The sequence below is a fragment of the Hyaena hyaena genome, unplaced genomic scaffold (genome assembly GCF_003009895.1).
Source record: "Hyaena hyaena isolate Hyena2069 unplaced genomic scaffold, ASM300989v1 scaffold_769, whole genome shotgun sequence".
Taxonomy (NCBI): Eukaryota; Metazoa; Chordata; class Mammalia; order Carnivora; family Hyaenidae; genus Hyaena; species Hyaena hyaena.
The window spans coordinates 656,586-677,149 of record NW_024081401.1 but is presented as its reverse complement, the minus strand read 5'-3'; the positions used below and the strand labels follow the sequence as shown (position 1 = coordinate 677,149).

Below are 20,564 nucleotides of genomic sequence, written 5' to 3'. Positions count from 1 at the left end.
ACAGGCGGCTGGGCCAGACAACACAATCTGAAGGCAAAACTGCAAAGCTACACAGATTTATTTGAGCGGGGTTAAAGACCAAAAGCCTCACTATGATTTTAAGCCTAGAGGCTAACCCTGCCCTGCCCCCCAGACACAGGCACTGCTGGGCACACACGGCCATTCTATTGCAGTCACTTCCACCCCCTTCTGATAACATCTATGGTAGGCAGATAATGCCCCCCACCAAAGATGTCCCCACCCTAATCCTGTAAAATATGACCTTACACAGGAAAAGAAACTCTGTGACTAAGCTAAGGATTCTGAGAGAGTATCATAGGTCATATGGGTATAGACCCAATGTAATCACAAAGGTTCTTATAAGAAGGACAAAGGCAGTTACAAGAGATGTGATGATGGAAGCATGAGGCTGGAGTGATAATGAGGAAGGGGCCACAAGCCAAGGAATGTTTGGTATCTAGAACCCGAAAAAGGAAACCCTCCCCTCAGAGGGTCCAGAAGGAACCTGCCCTTACTGACACCTTGACTTCAGCCCATAAGATTCATTTTGGACTTCTGACCTCCAGAACTCTGAGAAGATAAATTTGCATTACCATAAAGTTTGTGGTAATTTGTTAAAGGCAGTATTAGGAAATGAGTACACCATCACCATCCTTATTTGGAGAACAAAACTGCCTTCCATATATTTTATTAGAAACATTTATTTAAAAAAATATTTGGACCTTAAAAAGGAAGCGGTGTAAAGGGTAGGACAGGACAACGTCTCCAGCTCCTCCTCAGATTCTTCTGGCTGGCTTCTCTGCACATTCTCCAGGTTCCAAGGACTCTAGGCAACAGTCTCAGTGACCTCTGCTGGGTGGTAGCTAACATTCCCTTTGGTCCCACTTCGGAGTCTACACAACACAAAAGCCTAGTCAGAAAACCCTCCCACCGCCCCATGAACTCATTTGCACACAGAGAACATGGAACTTCTGGACCCCAGCCAGGGAGGTGGGGCAGTGCCTGAGGAAGAGGGGTGCCAGGAAGCGGGTAGGTATACCTCTGCTGCCTTCTCATATGCACAAGGAAGGCGATGCTGGTGACAGCAAAGAGGAGGCCAAAAACCAAGGCCAGGATGTCACCTGGAGAGAGAGGAGAGGCTGCCTCAGAGTGAAAAGGAGTCTAGGATTCAGCCTGCTTCAGTGTATCCCCCTCTCCTGCACCCCCAGGTTCTCCAGCTGCCCTCAGTGACCCAGAATCCAGAAGAGGCCTGCAAAGGGATGGGGGTGGATACATAAGAATGAGTAGGATAAGCACCTTTTTTACCTAAAAGCAAATAAAAGAGGTTGTTTGGGAAGGAGGATGCTAGATTTCTGGGGCTTCTTTCTAAACAACTTTTGCCCTGGGGACAACAGAGGAACCCCTGCCCTTGATCTGACCCTCTATCTTATTGGGGTTGGAGGTCTGTTCTGCAGAAAAGGAGAAGGGGTACAGGTGGTCCTAGTCCCTGAGGCTGAACAGTGCCAAGGGGCAGGAGCCTGAGAAGGGGCACAGACTCACCAGCTGCAAGGCAGGAATTCAGGTGGACTGAAGAGAAAAAGGAGACATTAGAACCAGGGGCTATGACTACCAGTGACAGATATGGGCAGAAATGACATGGAAGGATGTGGGAACTGTGGTCAGGGGGGACATGGCAATATGGGTCACCACCAAGCTGCACCTGGTTCAACCGTCCTGGGGCTGCTCTCCACTCCAGCGGGGAAGGAGGCCTCGATCATTCGCCCGTTCAAAGGCTGTGTCGCTCGGAAGTTCATTTGTAGCCGAGAGTCATCAGGTCCCCACAGGGAGTCAGAGAGGGTGTGGAGCTAGGGAGGTCAGTAGACAGTGGGGGTGGGCTCATGACAAGAAAATGAGAGATTCGCAGGCCTATTCACAACCAGCACTTCAGGGCTTTACCCCCTTTCTCCCCTCTTCCCCCATAAGGTCCCTTCATCTCTATGCATCTTGACCTCATCCTTACACCTCTTTCCCCACATCCCCTACGTCACCTCCATACCCCAGCCCCACCTGCTTAGCACTCAGCCTCACTGTCTGGTTGAACACAGTCCAGATGACGCCCTGGGCACAGGGGGGTGTCGTTAGAGACCCCTCATAGCGGAAGTAGCGGCTGAGGTCAGAGGGCAGCAGTGCAGATACATCCAGTCCTGGGACCCAAGTCTCTGAGTCTGCGGAGAGGACCTGTGCTGGAGTCCCACCTAGATTGCTCCCCTCCAAAGCTTTTGGGTGTAGGGATATAGTTTCATCTCCCAGAAGCCAAACAGATGCAACTTCCTGAGAGCACTTCACCAAGTGTGTCCCTTCCCGTAACTCAGCACAAGACATACTCAGAAAAAGGTCAAGGGCTGTGGGGCCTCCCAGAGTGAAAGAAGTGCTCCTGAAGTGCTCCCTCTGAATCTTCACTCTTACTTTGCATACTATGATAACATGCTGAACACCAGGTTTAAGCCCAAAATGAACCAAAAGGGAAAATGAGCTGAAGAACTTACACATTCGAAACTATAAAAAACGGACACAAAAACTCAAAAAGCACAGTTTAGTAAAATCTAAGGTCCAGTAGAGAGTAGTGAGGTTTAAAATGACCCAGAGTGGCTGAGAAGGGAAAGATTTCTAACAAAAGTACAAATTTAAAATATCTGATGCTTATGAAGGAGAACTAGACAGTTCCCAGAAAAATGTTAGCTCCCTAGACTCAACCTCTGAAATTCCAAACGCTATATATGTTTAAACACATACATTTATAAATATTAATAAACATATATATTATTTATAAATATATTTGGGGGGTTGGCTCTCATTTTGTTTTTTGTTTGATTTTGGGTTGCTGGGGGTTTTTTTTGTTTTGTTTTGTTTTACCATATAGCCTGTGGGCAGCAGTATGCTTTTGCCTGTTAACCTCTGCTCAGCTTCATAGTTATTGTCAACATCACAGTCCTTCAACTCATATGTCGGTTCCTGCCTGTGGGCGGGAGCCCATCTTCATCCTCTCACTTGAGGCTCCCCAAAGGCAACTCTTTTATGAACAAGGGTATTGAGGGAAGTGGCCAGACTAATAAACTGACCTTCCTCAGCGATTTCTTCTAAATGTGACAGCAACTGTTCATAGGCGCTGTTTTCTTCTGGGCCCTCCTGGGAAATAACAGTACAAGGCAAGCTCTTACAGGTGTCTAGGGCCACGGCTGGAGGCCTGAAGGGGAGGTAGGCTTCCCTTAGCCCTCCCCCACTTCTCAGCTCTGAGAATGCTGGGGAAACACAAAATGTTATATGGTACTGCTCAGTCGTTTTACTTTTACTTTGCAAACTATCTAATATGCTTGGTGGGCTGGTTTTTAATAGCAAATTAGAGGAGGAGGAAGGAGACCACTTTACTAGGAGAGAAGGCTCTCAAGTGACCTGGATCCTACTACCTTTTTGTCTCACTGATCCCACCTCTACCTTTACACTCCATGGTCTCCCCACAGAAAGCTGTAATAACCTGTGTATTCACGTCACCTCTACATTCACCTCAATAATTCATGTGTTTGACTTCTGGAGCGAGAACATGCTATTTCAGAGGTGCTTCTCTGAGCTTTGTGCTGTGAGGGTGGCATTAAGGAGTCAGTTAGGCAGTGACTGAGGCTAGAAGGTATTTCACCATCCCACTATTTTACTAGCCTCTTCTAATCACTGTGTATGTAGCCTTGATCACTACAGATCCAAATAGGTCACTAAATGTTTCTCTAGGCTTTATTGCATTTCACAAAGTGGAAATTAAAGGAGTAAGCAAAAAATCACTCTTCTGGTGTCCTGTCTGTTTCACCTGCCATTCCCTGAGTGGGCCATATTCTTAGTCCACATATACTGTTGGCTCTGCATGGAATATCTCCTTTTTTTCCCACTAGTGAAGGCTTCAAGTTTCACCTCCTCTCTGAAGTTTTCCCTGACCACCTCTCTTACTATGTGTCCTTTGTCTATCATGTCAGCTTCTCCTACTGGCTGTGGGCTCCTTAGACACAAGGAACAACAGTTTCTGACTCCTTCGTGTGGCTCAATGCCTGGCTTACAGTGGATGTTGACTGAATTAATCAATGAGTGAATAAGGACTGCAGGGTGCCACGGTGAGTGTGCTCGGATGGGGTGTCTGGGGTAAAGATACACTGAGCTCTGGGGCATGGGGAAACAGGGAAGAGGGCTGTCCAGGGCTGGTACCTGCAGAAAGGCGGCCAGCACGGCCAGCCCCCCTGGGCGCCCCAAGGCCTCATCGACTTTGTCAAATGCGGTGCTGAGGTGAACCACGTGGATCTGGAGAGGAACAGAGAGTAGGAGTGGGCAAGATCCCCCGCCCAGCGCCCCCCTTCGCCTCTCCGCTGCGCGCTCACCTCAGCAGGGAAACGGTGGCCGTCAACCGTGTGCTCCGAGCCCGGGCGACCCGCAGCCCCCCAGTGCAGATGCAACTGCAGGGCTCGGTACTCCCGCCCCGGGGCCAGGGCCATTTCCAGCCCCGGCGGCAGAATCAGCTCCACTACGAGGGAAGAGGCAGGTGAGCCGGGAGAGCCAGCCTACCTGAGAGGGCCAGCCAAACTCCTTCGCACAGCCTCGACCCACCCTCTTCTCTAGGCCGGGTCCTAACCCCAGATAGCCTCCGCCCCTTCCCGGAGGCTCTGCAGCAAGACCCCCTCACCCGTGTGGCCATTGTTGCGCAGGCGCAGTTCTGGGAGTGGCGGGAGCTCAAAGCCCGTGAGTTCCAAGGGTTGCAGGGCGGGGCAAAATGCTGCGAGCTCGGGGTGGATATCTACCGGCGATTGGAAGCGGCCCGCGCAAGCTGGGGACACCTGGGGCCAGGGCGGGTCGCCTGGAGTGAGAGAGTGTGGACTGAAAGTCTAGTGACAAGACCAGGAACTGTTAGGGAAGCACGGTAGAAAAAGTGAGGGGGTGGAGTGAGAAAGCTCGGGGCGGGAAATCGAAATCAGGGATGTGGACCAAGACAGCGGGCGACGGTGTTGGGGACTCGCAGTCGTGGATGCAGTGGGTGGAACGCCCCAGACCAAGGTTCGGGGATAGCTGGGGGGGTGGGGGGGAGGGAATGGGTCCCTGCAGGGGGTAGGTGTCTCACCTCCATAGCGCCAATGACTGTGGTCATCCCCTGCACAAATGAGAAGGATGAAAAACCCTTTTTTAAGCCCAGTCCCTCCCCAGTGGCCAGCATGAGATGGGTCCCCCTCACTAGCAGGGGTTCTCCAACTCAGATGCCTTACACAGGCATAGCAGGTAAGGGAAATGCCTAAAGTGGCCAGGTATAAAGCACAACAGATTGCACACAAACATAACACCGTATGTTATGGAGCCCAACGATCCTACTGGCCCCAGACATACCAGTTTGCAACCACTGTCTTACAGTCTGTAAAGTGGGCTCAGTCCCCAGGCCCAAATCAGTATACTTTCTGCCTGTCTCCAACTTCCTTCCCAAAGCTCCTGGGTTCTGAGTCAAAATAGCAGGATCCCCTACCTGCTATTTCTTCTTCCTAGGTCTCAGTTTCTTCATCTGTAGACTGCAGATGAAGTGATCTCTACAAGCCCTTCCTGCTTTTCCTCTGCTACCCCACCCCCATCTCTCTTCCTTCAAATTCTTATTGCCCTTCACTTATGTCTTCTCTCTTTCCACATTCCTCAACTCTTTCTCCTCCCCAACCATCGCCTTTCTTCTTTCTCCTCTCTTCCTGTTCACCCCATCTCCATCTGTGCTTTTTTGTCTTCCCATTCATCCCCTTCTAGCTCTAAAAGGGGGAAGGGTCTTGGTGGCATGAGATCCCCCAAGGATGGAAAAGACTACTGTCAGAGTACGGGTTCCTTTCCTTCCCTGAATAATCCCTGCCTGGGTTGGGGTTTAGTGGGGGTAGGAAAACTTCCTGGAGCCTAGATTTGTAGGGCTGATGACCACTTACCTTTGTGGTGCCTGTGGGCATTATTCTGGGAGCCTTGAGTATCCCTGGGTGCCTCAGTAGGTAGATCCTCTAACTTCAGAGAGTCCTCTTCTCCTGGTTCAGTCTTCATTCCAGATGGGTCTTCCTCTTCAGGTGGGTCCCCCTCTCCAGGTGGGTCCTCCTCTCCAAGTAGATCCTCTTCACTGGGTAGGTTTTCCCCGTCCAGTTGATCATCTTCCCCAGATGAATCCCCTCCCATCCCAGGTGCCCCCTGCATCCGGGGCAGGCTCTGAGGATGAGCAGGCACTAGGAGCAGCAGTAACAGCAGCAGTTGCACAGCAGGGCCCCGGGCAGGGGCCAGGATCAACAGAGGGAGCCAGGGACTAGGGCACAGGGGAGCCATGCGGCTGACTGTGGGGTGTCCCAGACACAGTGTGTACGGGCTGTACGTGCATCGGAAACAGGAGCTGGGTGGGGGAGGAGCAAGCCTGGAGGGGAGCAGGCTGACTCACAGAGGGCCCTTTTGTAGAGATGGAGCCAAAGTCCCGTGGGTCAGCCTGGCCCTGTGCCCCTTCCCCGATACCAAAGCCTGGATGGGGGTGGAGTGAGGGGCAGGTATGTGCACAGGCAGGAGGTTATCGGGGTCATAGGCTCAGCCTGGAACCCAAGGCACCACCTGGCACTACGCAGGCTCTCCCTGGCACCGCCCAGCTGCTCACCAGCCAGCCTTAGCTAACCCTGGCCTGCTTCCCAGCCCCAGGCAGAGATGGGGAAAGACAGGGAGCTGAGGCCCCCACAGCTTCTGGCTGAGAGGGGAAGCAGCCCATGTATATATCCCTGGCCCAGCCAAGGAGCAGGTAAAGGGGTAGGACACGCTGCTGGGGAAGCCTGGGGGTGCATGGACAGATAGGCAGGTGGGAGGCAAATCTGAGTATGAATGGAAAACTGAGTATATGTAGGAGAGGGACTCTGATGGGTTTAAACTAAATTTATTTTTTATCCTATTACACCTCTGCTCAAAAACCTTCATTGGCTTCCATCTGTCCATCTTCTTCCTCTAGTTGACTTTCAAGGCCCTTCAAAATCTTACCCAAGAAGCCTTTCCATTTTATCTCCTACTACTCTCCCTCATACTCCATTCAAATTAAACTAGTGATTTCCCTCTCAGACTTTTGACCACCTTTGTTCATCTAGTTCTCATTACTAGGGAATACTATTCACTCTTATATTTAACAAATAGTTATTTAGCATCTACTATGTCCAGCAATGGGCTATGGACTAAAGGTACAGAAATGAATAAAACATAGTCCCTGTCCTAAGGAGCTCACTGTCTACTCAGTGAGGGCAAACACTATCACAATATTCAGGGGAGAGAGATCAATTCTGCCTCAGAAAGTAATACAGAAGTAGGCAAAATGTGATCAGTCAGGGCTTTGAAGAAGTAGAAAATCAATTACTAAAAACAATGTGGCAAATGGTATTTTGTGGAAAGGAAAGGCATCAAATATCTTGTGCAGGAGAATGACAGAATCCAAGTCTCATACTAGGTTGTGTTGATGGCTGGTGTGCAACATGGATTGGAAGGGGAGAGTGGGTGCAAGGAGATGAAAAATGAAAGGACCCCAACACTTGGGGTTCCCAGTCTACCTACTCTTTTGAGAAACATTTACTGAGCCTCCTCCAATTCTCCAGGTACCATTCTAAGCCCTAGGGATCAGCACTGAACTAGAGAACAGCCTCTACTGTTCTGTAGGTCACATTTTTTTTTTCCTTTCTGTGGCTCACATTCTAATAAGGTCTCTATGGCTTCAACAAACCATAAGCGAGTCTGGCTATCTGAGGAAGTTCATATCTGGGGCTACCATTCAGGAGATATATACCAGTATGGTTGTATGGAATACAGAAATATATTGAAGTATTTCTAATCCTGTTGAGAACTAGTCCCTAGCTTCAGGGTGCTCTGCCACCTCACTTCTTCCTGAGGACTCTACTGATCTCTTATCTAAAGAGGTAATGCCTGGAGCAGCAGAGGCAGAACGACCCCACTTGACTGTCCCAGGCAGCTTCCACTGCATGAATCAGTACTTGTGCACCCACTACCCTATTAAATAGTTTTACTCTCTCTCTTGTCTATATACCTTCTGTGGTTCAAGACTCAGCGCAAGGCCATCTCCTCCACTCTATACCACAGGAAGAGATTTCTGGGGCCTCTGAACCACCCCAGTTCTTTGCCTGCCCTTGCTAATTACCTTGCCCACCACCCAACTTCTATTATGGTGATTTATGACATTTTATCTGGTCTAATAGCCTTGAGTTCCATAAGGGCAGGGTTCAGTGTTTGATTAAGTCTTTTATTCACTCACAGTTATTGAGCATTTTTTTTCTCTGCAGATCACCTTGCCAGGACTTGAGAAAAAACGAATTGACTAAGATACCTTCCCTGCCCTCAGGAAGCTGATTGTCAATGACTTGTGTTTGTGGTTACAACTGTTCCAAGAGCATGACATTGCATTTTTATAGCACCCCAAATTATCTGTATTGTCAGATTAACTGTCCATACTGTATACCAAAACTTGCACAGCTGAACAACTGCTGTCCTCCAAGGAGGTGGTTAGCCTAGCAATCTAGGTTGCTATTTCTGGAGCCAAATTAAGAGCCATCTACAGAAATCGGATCCAGGGTGCAATGTGGAAGGTCAGCTCATTGTCTGGGTTAGCTGTGATGACAACACCTTGGTTAGACACTGACACATGGAGGGTACATGGTAATATCTGAATTGGATGGACCTAAACAAGATAGAATGTGGCAATGACTTATCTAGGTGAGGTGGAGGAGGTCATGGGAAGCAAAGAGGACAGAAGCACCATGCTAACTGGAGTCTGGAGTCTGTATGTGTGATCTTTCTACAACGCCCATTCCAGCTTTATTTCATTTTCCCTCTTTCCAAATGTTCTTCATATTTCCATTGTTTTCCTTTCTAGGTCTGTGTCAGGATACCCTGGTACACTTCTCTGCAGTGCTCTATGTGTCCACACATTTCCCTACCATCTCAGTTGCTTTTAGCCAACATTTCAGAGCCTAGATCTGCATCTACGTACTGGTCTCTCTCTGTTTCAGCTTTTTTTTTTTTTTTTTTAAGGTTTTATTTATTTCTAGGAGAGAGAGAGAGACAGCGTGAGCAGGGGAGGGTCAGAGAGAGAGGGAGTCACAGACTCTGAAACGGGCTCCAGGCTCTGGGCTGGCAGTCACGGGGCTCGAACCCACAAACCGCGAGATCATGACCTAAGCGAAAGTCGGACGCTTAACTGACTAAGCCACCCAGGCGCCTCTCTGTTTCAGCTTTTTAATTACATTTTTTAAGTTTTTTTTTTTTTTTCGAGAGAGAACATAAGCAAGCCCCATGTGGGGCTTGAACTCACCAACTGCAAGATCATGACCTGAGCTGAAGTCAGACACTCAACTGGCTGAGCCACCCAGATACCCCTCAGCTTTTAAAATTAATTAAATTTTGAAATTAATTCTCCATGGTGCTATCTTTCTTAAGCTCGTTGTTTCTGTGTGTGACTGTGTGTCTGGTGTGGGTGGGGAATGTAGACTCTGACCCTGGATTGTGTCTTTGCAGCTGGGAGTCTGCCAGACTCTAAAACAGGTTTGAGCTCCCAGAGTCTTGTTTCCTGAGTCTCCCCAGGTTGGGACATGGCGTACTCAGGACCAATTGGCTGAGGCACCACCTGCCTGATGCATGCCCTCTCTATGGTGTTTAAGGCTAAAATGTTTGGTCATTAGGGTCTGTGTCTTCAGACATTGAGGGCCACGTTTCTGCTCATCCCAGGGTTGCAAAAGAGACTCGTGATGCTGATTACAGTGGGATTATCTGCCCCTTCTACTCTTGAACTCTTAGTGTGGACTGTCCCACAGTCACTGGAGACGTTGTAACCAGTCCTCTACCTACATGGTATCACCAGTTTCCTTGTAACTGGAGTCCAAGGTACAGTCTGACCCAAACTTTCTGTTTCCACCATCCAACCCTTCAAGTTGTTTTTCCCTGATCCAAGTCCAGCATATTTCCTTGGAATTCTTAGAATGGCAGAGAGCTAGAGCAGACCTCAGAACCCCGACAGTACCCTGGTTCTTGGTTTGGGGTAAAAATTCCTAGGAGTCCACAGTGGGGTTTCCACTGAAGGTTTCTTAACATTTTGGTCTTTTTAACAGCAGTCTTTTTCCAATTAAAAAGTAATTCATGCATGCTCAAGCAGAAAACTTGGGAAAAGGAGAAAAACATAAGGGAATTTCAAAAAATAACTATATTTGAATCATTCACCTCTTTAACCTCAGTGATGCAGTGCCTGGCACAGATTAGGTGCTTAAAAAAATATTTGTGGAGTGCATTAACTTCAATCTGATCACTTAGAGATAACAACAATTACCTCAATTGTTTATCCTTCCAGTCAGTCACATATATGCTATACATAAATGGGATCATATTGTGCAAACAGCTTTGTAGCATGCTTTGTTTGGTCTTGGCAATATACTATGTGTGTTTTTCCTATTGGCAAGTTTTTTTACATCATTTTTTAATGTTTAATTATTCATTTTGAGGGGGGTGGTTGGGTAGAGAGAGGAGAGAAAGAATCTCAAGCAGGCTCTGTACTGTCAGTATAGAACCCAGTAGGGGGCTCCATCTCATGAACTGTGAGATCACGACCTGAGCCAAAGTCAAGAGTTGGATGCTTACCCGACTAAGCCACCCATGTACCCCAAAGCCACCACCATTTATTTTTTTTTTAAGCTTATTTATTTTGAAAAAGAGAGAGAGCAGAGGAAGGGGAAAGAAAGAGGGAGAGGATCTGAAGCAGGCTCTGCACTACAGCAGAGAGCCTGGTGCAGGGCTTGAACTCGCAAACTATGAGATCATGACCTGGGCCAATGTCGGACATTTAATGGACTGAGCCACCCAGGCGCCTCCATCCCCCACCATTTTTCATGCTTTCATATTATTCCTTCAAATAGCTGTACCATAATTTTCCTAGCCAATTCTCTACCACTGTACATTTAGATAGTTTCTACTTTTCTGTTGTTACGAACAACACCGTACCACCCACCCTGGTATACATATTTTTGTCCACATGTTTGCTTAGGATGCATTCCTAAAAATGGAATTGCTAGGTCATAAGAGTAAGCACATTTTAAGACTTCTTATATATACAAAATGGCACTGACAGTCTACCCTATAGGGCTACTGCCAATTTTTTGAAAGACCTAAGTAAGGAAAATCTGGTCCATTTTATCTTTGTCCAGGTAGCACCGACTAATCAACTACAAGCTTTAGCCTCTGGGCAGAATTACAGCAATTCCCACCACCACCATTGGTTACTGACGTTTGCTGATCAGGAGCTAATTGGCTGTCAGGTTTTGGATCTGTATGAAAGGAGAAAATGAGTTAGTAACTTAAAACCTATCAACTTTTGTTCGAGCCAAAATATTTCAAATCTTGTGACCCGTGAGGTTTCCTAATAGTGAAAGCACTGGGGACGACTGTGCCCCAGTGTTTGGCACAGGCCCAGGACAACATGTACCATAACTATTGTCCCCTACCTAATTTTACTGATGGGACACTGAGGCCCTGTCGGTGTCCTGACTCAAGGTCCAGAATGCTGCTTCAACTTGGCAGAACTCAGAGAAGGGCCATCTTCCTGCCTGACTCCAAGTGCCCGAGCGGACTTCGCGTGCCTACAGCGCCGCTCTGGCGGTAGGGCGAGGCCTTAAAGGCAGAGACTGGATGCAGTTCGGCGGCCGCCGCGCATGCTCTGTCCTGTGCGGAGCCTCCCGGCGCCAGGGGGCGCACTCCTCTCCGCGGCCCTGCCCCAGGAGCGGTTGGAATTTGAATTACCGGCGGGCTGCGGCCGGAAGCATCCACCCCTCGGCCAGGCATGGAGGGGCTAGGAGCCAGCGCCCGGTGCCCGGTGCAAGAGCAGCGTGCCCGTTGGGAACGGAAACGCGCCTGCACTGCTCGGGAGTTGCTGGAGACGGAGAGGCGCTACCAAGAACAGCTGGGGCTGGTGGCCACGGTGCGGGCCACGCACGCCCTCCCGTTTGGGGCGGGGACCCCAGGGTATGGGAGGGTCTCCGCGAGGTCTCTGACCCCGGGTATGGTGGGTCTTGGACTGTCCTCGCATGTAGGGAGCTCAGGCATTCTGCAGTTTCTAGCTGCGGCTTGGCGTTAGCCTCGTTTTCCTGCAGACCATATACCGGTATTCTCCTCCCGCAGTACTTCGTGGGGATTCTGAGAGCCAAGGGCACCCTGCAACCAGCGGAGCGCCAGGCCCTGTTTGGGCCCTGGGAGCTCATTTACGGCGCCAGCCAGTGAGTAGAAGGGGCGTGGGGGAAAGAGAAGAGGGAGAGCCCTGGCCTCTGGCAGCGCACGAAGGTTGGAGTGAGGGTGACCCAAGTTCATACACGGATCTGCCAATTAACTCACCTGTGGTCTTGGCCCAGTGCCTTAACCTGCCCCGATTTTCCTCAGCAAAACGGGGTAATACCACTACCCCCGGGGCAAGGTTATGCGAATTAAATGAGGTGGTGTTTTGGGTAGTTGGATTCCTCTTTTACTGTCCTCACTCACGCAGAGAGCTGCTTCCCTACCTCGAAGGAGGGCACTGGGGACTGGGGCTGGAAGGCTTCTGCTCCCACCTGGAGCTCTACACCCAATTTGCCGCCAACGCAGAGAGATCCCAGACCACCCTGCAGGTAACCTGAAGATGATCTCAAGTCCTTCCCCTCATCCCTTCTTGCCGCATACATTGCTTCTTCCTCTGGAGATCCAAACTTCATTCATACCGTTACTACAATTATAGAGCCCTCTGGGCGCCCCGGTCTGTCCAAAGTTCCCTGTAGGGGCTCTCTCAGCACACAGCTTACAGAGGGCTGGGCACACAGATGGGTACAATATAGGAGGTGGCTTCTCCCCCCTGCTGCCAACTCGTTCTTCATCACTCCAGGAACAACTAAAGAAAAATAAACGTTTCCGGAGGTTTGTGCGACTTCAGGAAGGCCGCCCTGAGTTTGGGAGCCTTCATCTCCAGGACCTGCTCCCTCTGCCTCTGCAGAGGCTCCAACAGTGAGTAAATTCACCTTGACTCTGCCAACCTCTCAGAGTCTGTGTGACTGCTACTCTCAGCTTTGTGGGGTTTTGTGGCTTCTGTCCCATTGCCTCTCTCTTCTGGGACAAACCGCTCCTAAAAACCTTGCAAGAGTACATGTGAACCCACCTGAGTGGATTTGCAGCCTCAGGGAATGTGGAACTCTACACTGAAGTAAGGGGCCTTGTAACAGAGCTAGTGACAAGGTATCTGGAAGTTTCTTCAGATGAGAGGTTGGTCTAGCTTGGAATTTCCGTCCCTGGGCATGTCAAAAGCATATACTAAGGTTGTCTGTAGCATTCTCCTTGGGTTGATCAACTTTCATCAAGGGATCTAGACTCCCAAATTATGGTCAGTCTACTCCTGACTCCTTGGTGTGGGATGGAAGATACCTCAGGGCATGAGCCTAAGTTCTGAGTCCCAGATGAAAGGGTGGGGCGGGACACAATAATCTAAAGTAGATCTTTCCTGGCCTTGCAACTGAAGTATATGTAGGGGACGATCTGTATGTCAGGCAGAGGGACTTCTCCCAGCTCTGCTTCCCCTCATGGCCTTCCACCTGTCTAATTCCAGGTATGAGAACCTTGTTGTGGCTTTGGCTGAAAACACAGGTCCCAACAGCCCTGACCACCAACAGCTTACACGTATGTTCTTGCTCCTCTGAAACACAGGCAGGAGGCTGCCTCTCCTGTGTCCCTTTCTGGTTCTGACCTCCAACAATATCTGGTACGCCCCTATCTTCTATTGACATGTACACGTCCCTGCTGCCCTGCCTACTCTTCGAGAAGTTAGACCCTTACCCTAGTCCCCTCTGGAATAGCCTTTCACCATCATCAGTCACCCAAAGTCAAAGCTGTACTGGGAGTAGTGCTGGGGATGTTATTGCAGGGGCCGCCCGGCTGATAGGTGAGACTGCTCAGAGAGTCCACAGCATTGGTCAGAGACAGAAGAATGACCAGCACCTCCGGCGTGTTCAGGCTTTGCTCAGTGGCCGCCAGGCAAAGGGGCTTACCTCAGGTAGTCTGCACACTACTCCCCTTTTCCCCCCAGGCTCCTCAGTCCTCGAACTGCCCTTTTATGACCCTTTTTCTGTCTTGCCAGCACATACACCCTATTTCCTCAACCTCCCCTTCCCCCTGTTCCCATGGATTGTGGTCCTGGAGCTGCACCAGAGTAACAGCTCTCCCACCTCCCCAGGTCGCTGGTTCCTACGTCAGGGCTGGCTACTGGTAGTGCCTCCCCGTGGGGAGCCTCGGCCCCGAATGTTCTTCCTCTTCTCTGATGTGCTCCTCATGGCCAAACCTCGACCCCCACTGCACCTGCTGCAGAGGGGCACCTTTGCCTGCTGTGCCCTCTACCCCATGGCCCAGTGTCAACTCCACAGGGTCTTTGGCCATTCAGGAGGCCCTTGTGGTGGACTGCTCAGTGTAAGTTATAGGCGGGAGCCCTAGGTAAGGTAGAAGAGGCTCAAAATAGACCTCAAACACCTATGTACCTAATTTATCTCCTGGGCCTGGGGCCTCTTCAGAGGAATTAAACCACCTATATCGAGATAACAGGAGTTTGGGGTTCATGCTTAGTTCTCATCTCAGCCTGAAATTATGTCCATGGAAACAGCAAAGCCTTCACCTTTAGCCTGGACCTTTCTGAACCATGCACTAAGAGGTGATTTCTCCCCAGCTGTCCTTTCCCTGTGAGAAGCTACTGCTTATGTCCACAGACCAGGAAGAGCTGTTGCGCTGGCACCACAGTCTGACTTTAGCCATCAGGTAAGTTGTGTCTTCCCTCAGGAAGGCCCATGAGCTAGAAATCAGCAGTTCTAATCCTATCTCAAGTCCTCCATCTGCTGGGCCGTTCCCACCCCCAATGCCATAAGGGATTTTGTCTTATTAGAGTGCTCATGCCAGTGCCTAAACTGACCATCTTCTCTCCACAGCAGCCAGAAGAGCTAGAGGAATCTTACAAATTCCAGAACCCAGGATACATGAGGAATAGGTCAGAGTCAGGAGTACAAAGAAATCTTCAGTACTAAACAAAACACAGACCCCTTCATGGTTTGAGAAGGGTCGTTTTGTGTTTGTTTGGGACCAGTCTGCCTTTAAGAATCAGGAAACAAAGTCCGACCCAATTGAACCTCTGCTGAACCAGCCCCTCCAATACGGATGAGGGGCTTTGGACTGATAAGCTCGGTGCTGTGTCTATGGCTGGTTGTTTGTCAAGACTGCAGCTTTGTAAACATGGATGTTTTTATGTTGTACGCAGTTTCTATAATTTATTTTCCCACTGGATTTTAGTAAAGTGGTTTTTGTTTTTGTTTTCATTTTTGGAAAAGCCTTTCTATCTCAGCTCTGGGGTATGAGAAAGAGGGGTTTTTGTGCCCGGAAGCCTGGCATGATGGTGGTGGCCTCAGGAATACAAGGAAAAGAACTAGAGCTCCCTCTATCTATCAGCTCTCACACTGGAAGGTGGCCTCGTTTTGTCCTAATAAGGGAAGCTTTTCAAGAAGGCCCAGTTGTTCTTGGGCACCTAGTATGGGTGTGTGTATGACCAGCTGGAATGGAAAAAGCACACAGGAGTATCCAGTCACAAGAACAGACTTTGTTTTACTAAACCTTCAGCTGTCGTTCCTCCCAGGCGGGGGCTGGGACTGCGGCCCCTCCCACAGCCTTGCTGCATCTTCTCCTTAGCCCCTGCTCCACTTCCCAGGGAGTAGCTAAGTTCCTTGTCTCTGTGCTCCAGTTCAAGGGCTCCTCCCAGGCCTGACTGTCACCAGCCTCCTCCTCCTCCTCCTCTATACATAAGTCCTCAGGAAATGGTATGCTGGCCTCTGTGAGGGGAAAGATCAGGCATAGTTCCTGTCTCAGAAACTGTCACTACCTCCACCAGACTCGCACCTCCCAACCTTTTATACCTGGTTCTGGAACCTCCACACCCTGGTTTGGCTTGCTCTCTTGTAGCAGCTGGTGGATGGTCTGAAGCTTCATGTTTAGAAGCTCTTGCTGGGCTCCAGCCAGGGTAGTCACACTGCAGAAATACCCACTCAGAGGCTACCCAGAATGTGTCCCCACCTCTTCCACCTATCACTAGTTCCCCTGGCCACAGGCTCATTGCTCTCCTTACCGCTCAAAAAGAGGGTCCAGCTGGGCCATCAGATTGTTCAGGTGTTGCTCTGTCTGGGCCAGCTGTTGTGTCAACTGGGCCAGCTGTTGTTCTGGGGGTAAGGGAAAAAAAGAGAGCAATGGTTATTTATACCTTCTGCTGTCCCCTAATCTCCCACCAAACACAGACTTGTGCAAAACCCACCTGAATGCAGGGATTCTTTCTTGCCTGCCTCATCTTGGAGAACAGCAGTGTCATCTTTTCCCTGCTGTAGAAGAAGGAGAGGGCTGTACTGCAACAAGGTTCTCCATCACCTCAGTCTCCAAACCCAGTGAGAGATGGATAATTTGTAGAGAAAGCTTTGGGGCTTTTACTTCAGAGAATCACAATCACATCTGGCCCAGCTTCTCACTCGGGACCTGAAGCAATAGGTCAGTATGCCCCCACACAGTCATTGAGTCTAATGAAACCCCTCCAGGAAGGAGCAGCTCTCTCCAGTTTGATAAAGCTCTGGTTGTTAGTTTATATACAAAACCAAAAACTGTCCTTCATGTCCCATCATTCCATGGGGCCTTCCAAAATCCTGTCTTTTCAACATCATAGCCACTCAGGAATTTGAAGACAATCGTCCCTGCCCACCCCCCTTCCCCACATCTTCTCTGGTATTACATTGCCAATTTTTTTCAGTTGGTGCTCATTTGACATGGTTTTCTCTGGTTGCTCTACTGACCACATAGTACTCTTAAATAGCACCTTGAAGAGAATAAAATTGTCCAGGAGTGTTCTGATCAGAAGATAAGGTGCAATACCTTGTTCCTAGCATTGATTTGGGAAGTGGGTTGGCCTATCACACAACTGAACTTTATTATTCAACTAATATACAAGTTAGGTTTCTTTGCAGACAGTGCTTGGGTCCAGAAATAGAATAAATTATCGATTTTCATTAAATCCAGTGCCTGTCCATGGTTTTATTTGGAATCATCATTAGCTATCCTTTTTAATTTCGTGTCCTCTCCAAATTGGTTCAGCCCTCTATTTCCCAATGCAAATAAGTAACAGGGCCGGGTTTGAAGATAGAGCCCTGGGAGTTACTATTTTCCATTTCAACCGTTTCAATATACCAAAATGTCCTGTCAGTTCACATATTCACGGCCTCCTTTATAAGGTGAACATGAGACGGCTTGGTACCCGAACACTGTGGCCACAGCAATCCACACCTTGTGCCAAGATTGAAATCCTACCAGAGCAACACTTTTGTAGTACGGACACTTAGTTGTTGGGTTCAAATCCCAGCCCTACCAGCTACTACTTCCTCTGGGTGACTGAGCAAGTAGCTTAATCTCTTCATTGTATTGTCGGGACGATTAAATGTAGTGGTCGTTATTTATTCACAGTTTACCAAGCTCCCTTCACATCCACTACCTCGCAGGAAGCTTAAAATAACCCCTTAATGTCGGAAAGCCGAGGAACTCTACTTATTCGTTTAACAGACCGACGGAAATATGTGTCTTGTTCACGGTACCATAGCGCCCCCATGGGAAATTCAGGCCCAGGGTAACCCCACCCATGGTCGTCCCGCACCTGCAAACACTTGTACAGCACAAAAGCCACGACAGCTGCGGTGTACAGCGCCCCCAAAGGCAGAGCCCCGGCCCGGGCCCGCTCGCGCTGGTCCTTGGGCGGAGGCCGTCGCCGGGGTTCCGCGGCCTCAGGGCCGACCTGAAGGGGGTCCCCTGCGGAGGAGGGCAGAGGCGGGTCAGTAGAGCTGGGATCAGTGGGCAGTCCTAGCCTCCCTCCAGTAGCCCTCACTGATACCTGGGTGTGCCCGGAGGTCGGGGCTGGGGCGGTCTCCGAGGACCCCGGGCAGTGCAGACACAAGAAGCAACCCCAACACACCCACACGTGAAACAGAATCCTCCATGGCGGACCACTGAGTGACGGCCCCAGGCGGCGCCAGCGTCCGAGAACCCCAGTGCGCTTGCGTACGCAGAGCGGTGTGTGGGTCCTACTCCGGACCGCACCGGGAGGCCCCGCCCATTCAGTGCGTGGGCGGGGCATACTTATTAGCATCGGACTTTTGCCCAGTTTTCCTAAATTAATTAATTTCATATCTAGTTAGGAATTCTATTAATCAGAAAGCTTCTAGAAGTCTACAGTCTTCTAAGATTATGCTGGGAAGTCGTTTTCATTTCTCATGCTAGCAACCTATTCACCCTAAGCAGAAGATGAATACCATCTTTGACCTATAAAAGGGTAAAAAAACGCAGCTGTAGCACGGTTCGTGCTGAAGGCCTGTTACCTAGGCTACAGACGGAGGACGAGTTCCTTATTCGTGCCTAGGGGAAAGTCCCCGGACCACTGGCAGAGAGTGCCACGTGCGCGCGCACGTCGACTTTCCCTGCTTCTCATAGAAATCCGCCAAGAAGCAATCCCGTGTAGGGCGGGGGAGCTGAGCGGCGTGTTGCAGGGGTGTCATCAGTCAGCTCTTCTAGTTACGCAGGCAGTGCGCTTGTGCGCACTAACTACACGGGGCTCATTCTCAGTGCGGCTGTACCTTTTTTTTTTTTTTTTTTTTTTTAGAAATGCCTAATCTTTTAGCTGGGTTCAGACATTTGGATCAACCTGGCATCTCCTAGGCCCGAAGATGCCACAGGCTGTCCCTTAGATGGGTTGGGACGTGACGGGGTCACCCTGGCATCAACTATGCGCCCTGGGCTGGGTTCTTGAGGGGCCCATGAAACACCTCCTCCTCGTATGGCTACACATATTAAAAAAAATTTTTTTTTTTTTATTTTAAACACTTTGAGAGAGACAACACACGACCAGGGGAGTGGCAAAAGAAGAGAGAGGGAGAATCCCAAGCCGACTCCGTTCAGTGAGCAGAGGGCCTGGGGCTTGAACCCATGAACCGTGAGGTCATGACCTGAGCCAAAATCAAGAGTCCACGGCTTAAGGACTGAGACACCCCAGGGGCCCCAACACATTGTTTGTATCACTGTTATATATATACTTTGCAATTCCCTCTTCCTGTGAGGGCCTCCTCTTCCCTACCCTCTTCAATGGGCAAAAATGCCTGTAATAGCCACCATTTATTGTGTAGCATGACACAACTGTAGAATATGGACGGACTAATTGCCTGGACTAGATTCCTGCCTCCCCTACGAAAACTAAATGACTTTGGTCGAGTTACTTAATTTCTCTCTGTACCTTAGTTTCTACTCTGAAGAATGGAAATGATGATAATACGGATGTCCTCACTACTGTTTTAATGATTAAGTGGAATAATTCAAGTAAAATGCTTAGAATTGTGCCTACTTACTAGTGATTTTAACTTAAGTAGCTTCTTAGGGCCAAGCACTTGAAATTATAACTGTTGGGCACCTTCCACTGAGACTTCCTTTCTGTACGGTTAATGTCTATATATACAACCTTCAGATCTCAAGTGTTTCCTTCATTCAGAACCCTTAACTCCTAATTTAATCACTAGTGCAGCTATTGTACTTTCTTCAAACTGATGAAATTTGAAGTGGGGTTCATGAGCGAACAGCTAAGAAAGAACTCTTGAGACATTTTTGGTGCAAAAAGGTGATTTTATTATAGCATGGGGATGGTGCAGAAAGAGCTGTACTGGGATTGGTAAGGAGTGACTGATTACACACTTTTAAGTTTGTGGAGGGAAGGGGGACAGAGATAAAGTAAGTTTCTAATGAATTTTGAAGCAAGGCTTTCAGGACCTTGAGGGGCTAGTTTCTGTTAAGTAAGGTCACTTTTAGTGTTTAATAAAACATAAACTTTAAGGCACTAAGGCAGCTAGCTACAAGTTCTTTGAGGAAGGTCAGGCTATGCATGTTTCACGTATGTATCAGTAGGCTTGCAAGCTGCAAGGAAATTTGAACTACATTTTTCTTGCCTTTGTTTCCCTTATCTCTCCCCTGCTCATGCTGTCTCTATCTCTCAGAAATAAATTTAAAAAAAACATTAAAATTAAAAAAAATAAATTATGAAAATTACTTATAAAAAGAAAATACTGCTGGACTATAAATTGCAGGAGAGCAGGAGCCATATTTCTTTTCTTTATCATTTTATTCCTATAGCTAAGTATAGCACCTGGCACTAGCGGGCACTCAATGAATCCTTGTTGAAAGAAATATGAACCAACAGGTAACTATAACTAAGCTCTCTTAAAGAATTATGAAACAAAGGTTCAGGAAGGTTAAGTAAGTTAATCAGGTACAATACAGGTAAGAGGCAAATCAGAGATTCCTACTCTTTTCTGTCTCCCTGTCAGGTACCTCTTATCACCCCAACCACCGCTCTTCCACCCAGGACTTCTCCAGGCAGCTTGGGAGTTTCCCTGTGTTCCACGCTGCCTTTTAGTTGTCTGGGATAC

General features: G+C 48.9%; 3 protein-coding genes across 5 annotated transcripts; 1 reads left to right on the top strand and 2 right to left on the bottom strand.

Annotated features, from left to right (window-relative positions):
* Positions 1–736: 736 nt before the first annotated feature.
* CA9 (carbonic anhydrase 9) lies at positions 737–9,040 on the bottom strand. 2 transcript variants are annotated; one of them, XM_039218577.1, is made up of 11 exons: positions 5,958–9,038; positions 5,129–5,158; positions 4,697–4,867; positions 4,395–4,537; positions 4,225–4,317; positions 3,099–3,165; positions 2,047–2,204; positions 1,700–1,844; positions 1,540–1,566; positions 1,040–1,121; positions 737–893 (listed from the first exon to the last, which is right to left on the bottom strand). In XM_039218577.1, exons 1-11 carry the CDS (start codon positions 6,337–6,339, stop codon positions 827–829), a joined length of 1,365 nt encoding a protein of 454 aa, XP_039074508.1. In that variant the 5' UTR covers positions 6,340–9,038; the 3' UTR covers positions 737–826. The 2 variants fall into 2 exon arrangements, with proteins under 2 accessions (XP_039074508.1, XP_039074509.1); XM_039218578.1 differs by lacking the exons at positions 737–893; positions 1,040–1,121 and adding an exon at positions 1,128–1,249 and having other exon boundaries at positions 5,958–9,040.
* A 2,812-nt stretch (positions 9,041–11,852) lies between these two features.
* ARHGEF39 (Rho guanine nucleotide exchange factor 39) lies at positions 11,853–15,395 on the top strand. Its single transcript, XM_039218579.1, has 9 exons — positions 11,853–12,004; positions 12,205–12,299; positions 12,563–12,683; positions 12,935–13,053; positions 13,649–13,719; positions 13,964–14,092; positions 14,273–14,502; positions 14,756–14,844; positions 15,012–15,395. Exons 1-9 carry the CDS (start codon positions 11,867–11,869, stop codon positions 15,025–15,027), a joined length of 1,008 nt encoding a protein of 335 aa, XP_039074510.1. The 5' UTR covers positions 11,853–11,866; the 3' UTR covers positions 15,028–15,395.
* A 258-nt stretch (positions 15,396–15,653) lies between these two features.
* On the bottom strand, positions 15,654–18,159 carry CCDC107 (coiled-coil domain containing 107). Of its 2 annotated transcripts, none has more exons than XM_039218580.1 (6): positions 17,990–18,159; positions 17,756–17,907; positions 16,379–16,442; positions 16,196–16,286; positions 15,987–16,099; positions 15,654–15,902 (listed from the first exon to the last, which is right to left on the bottom strand). In XM_039218580.1, the coding sequence occupies exons 1-6, from the start codon at positions 18,093–18,095 to the stop codon at positions 15,682–15,684; spliced, it is 747 nt and encodes a 248-aa protein (XP_039074511.1). In that variant the 5' UTR covers positions 18,096–18,159; the 3' UTR covers positions 15,654–15,681. The 2 variants fall into 2 exon arrangements, with proteins under 2 accessions (XP_039074511.1, XP_039074512.1); XM_039218581.1 differs by having other exon boundaries at positions 16,379–16,439.
* Positions 18,160–20,564: the final 2,405 nt, after the last annotated feature.

Bases quoted from the DNA above. Each gene is read 5' to 3' on its own strand.
- CA9 (XM_039218577.1), bottom strand. From the start codon at position 6,339: ATGGCTCCCCTGTGCCCTAGTCCCTGGCTCCCTCTGTTGATCCTGGCC. The intron at 5,159-5,957 runs GTAAGTGGTCAT...TCATTTGTGCAG, and splicing joins TGCCCACAGGCACCACAAAG to GGGATGACCACAGTCATTGG. The intron at 3,166-4,224 runs GTACCAGCCCTG...GTTATTTCCCAG, and splicing joins TGCTGGCCGCCTTTCTGCAG to GAGGGCCCAGAAGAAAACAG.
- CCDC107 (XM_039218580.1), bottom strand. From the start codon at position 18,095: ATGGAGGATTCTGTTTCACGTGTGGGTGTGTTGGGGTTGCTTCTTGTG. The intron at 16,287-16,378 runs GTGGGTTTTGCA...CCTTACCCCCAG, and splicing joins GAAAGAATCCCTGCATTCAG to AACAACAGCTGGCCCAGTTG. The intron at 15,903-15,986 runs GTATAAAAGGTT...TTCCCCTCACAG, and splicing joins TGTGGAGGTTCCAGAACCAG to AGGCCAGCATACCATTTCCT.
- ARHGEF39 (XM_039218579.1), top strand. From the start codon at position 11,867: ATGGAGGGGCTAGGAGCCAGCGCCCGGTGCCCGGTGCAAGAGCAGCGT. The intron at 12,005-12,204 runs GTGCGGGCCACG...CTCCTCCCGCAG, and splicing joins AGCTGGGGCTGGTGGCCACG to TACTTCGTGGGGATTCTGAG. The intron at 14,093-14,272 runs GTAGTCTGCACA...CCACCTCCCCAG, and splicing joins GGCAAAGGGGCTTACCTCAG to GTCGCTGGTTCCTACGTCAG.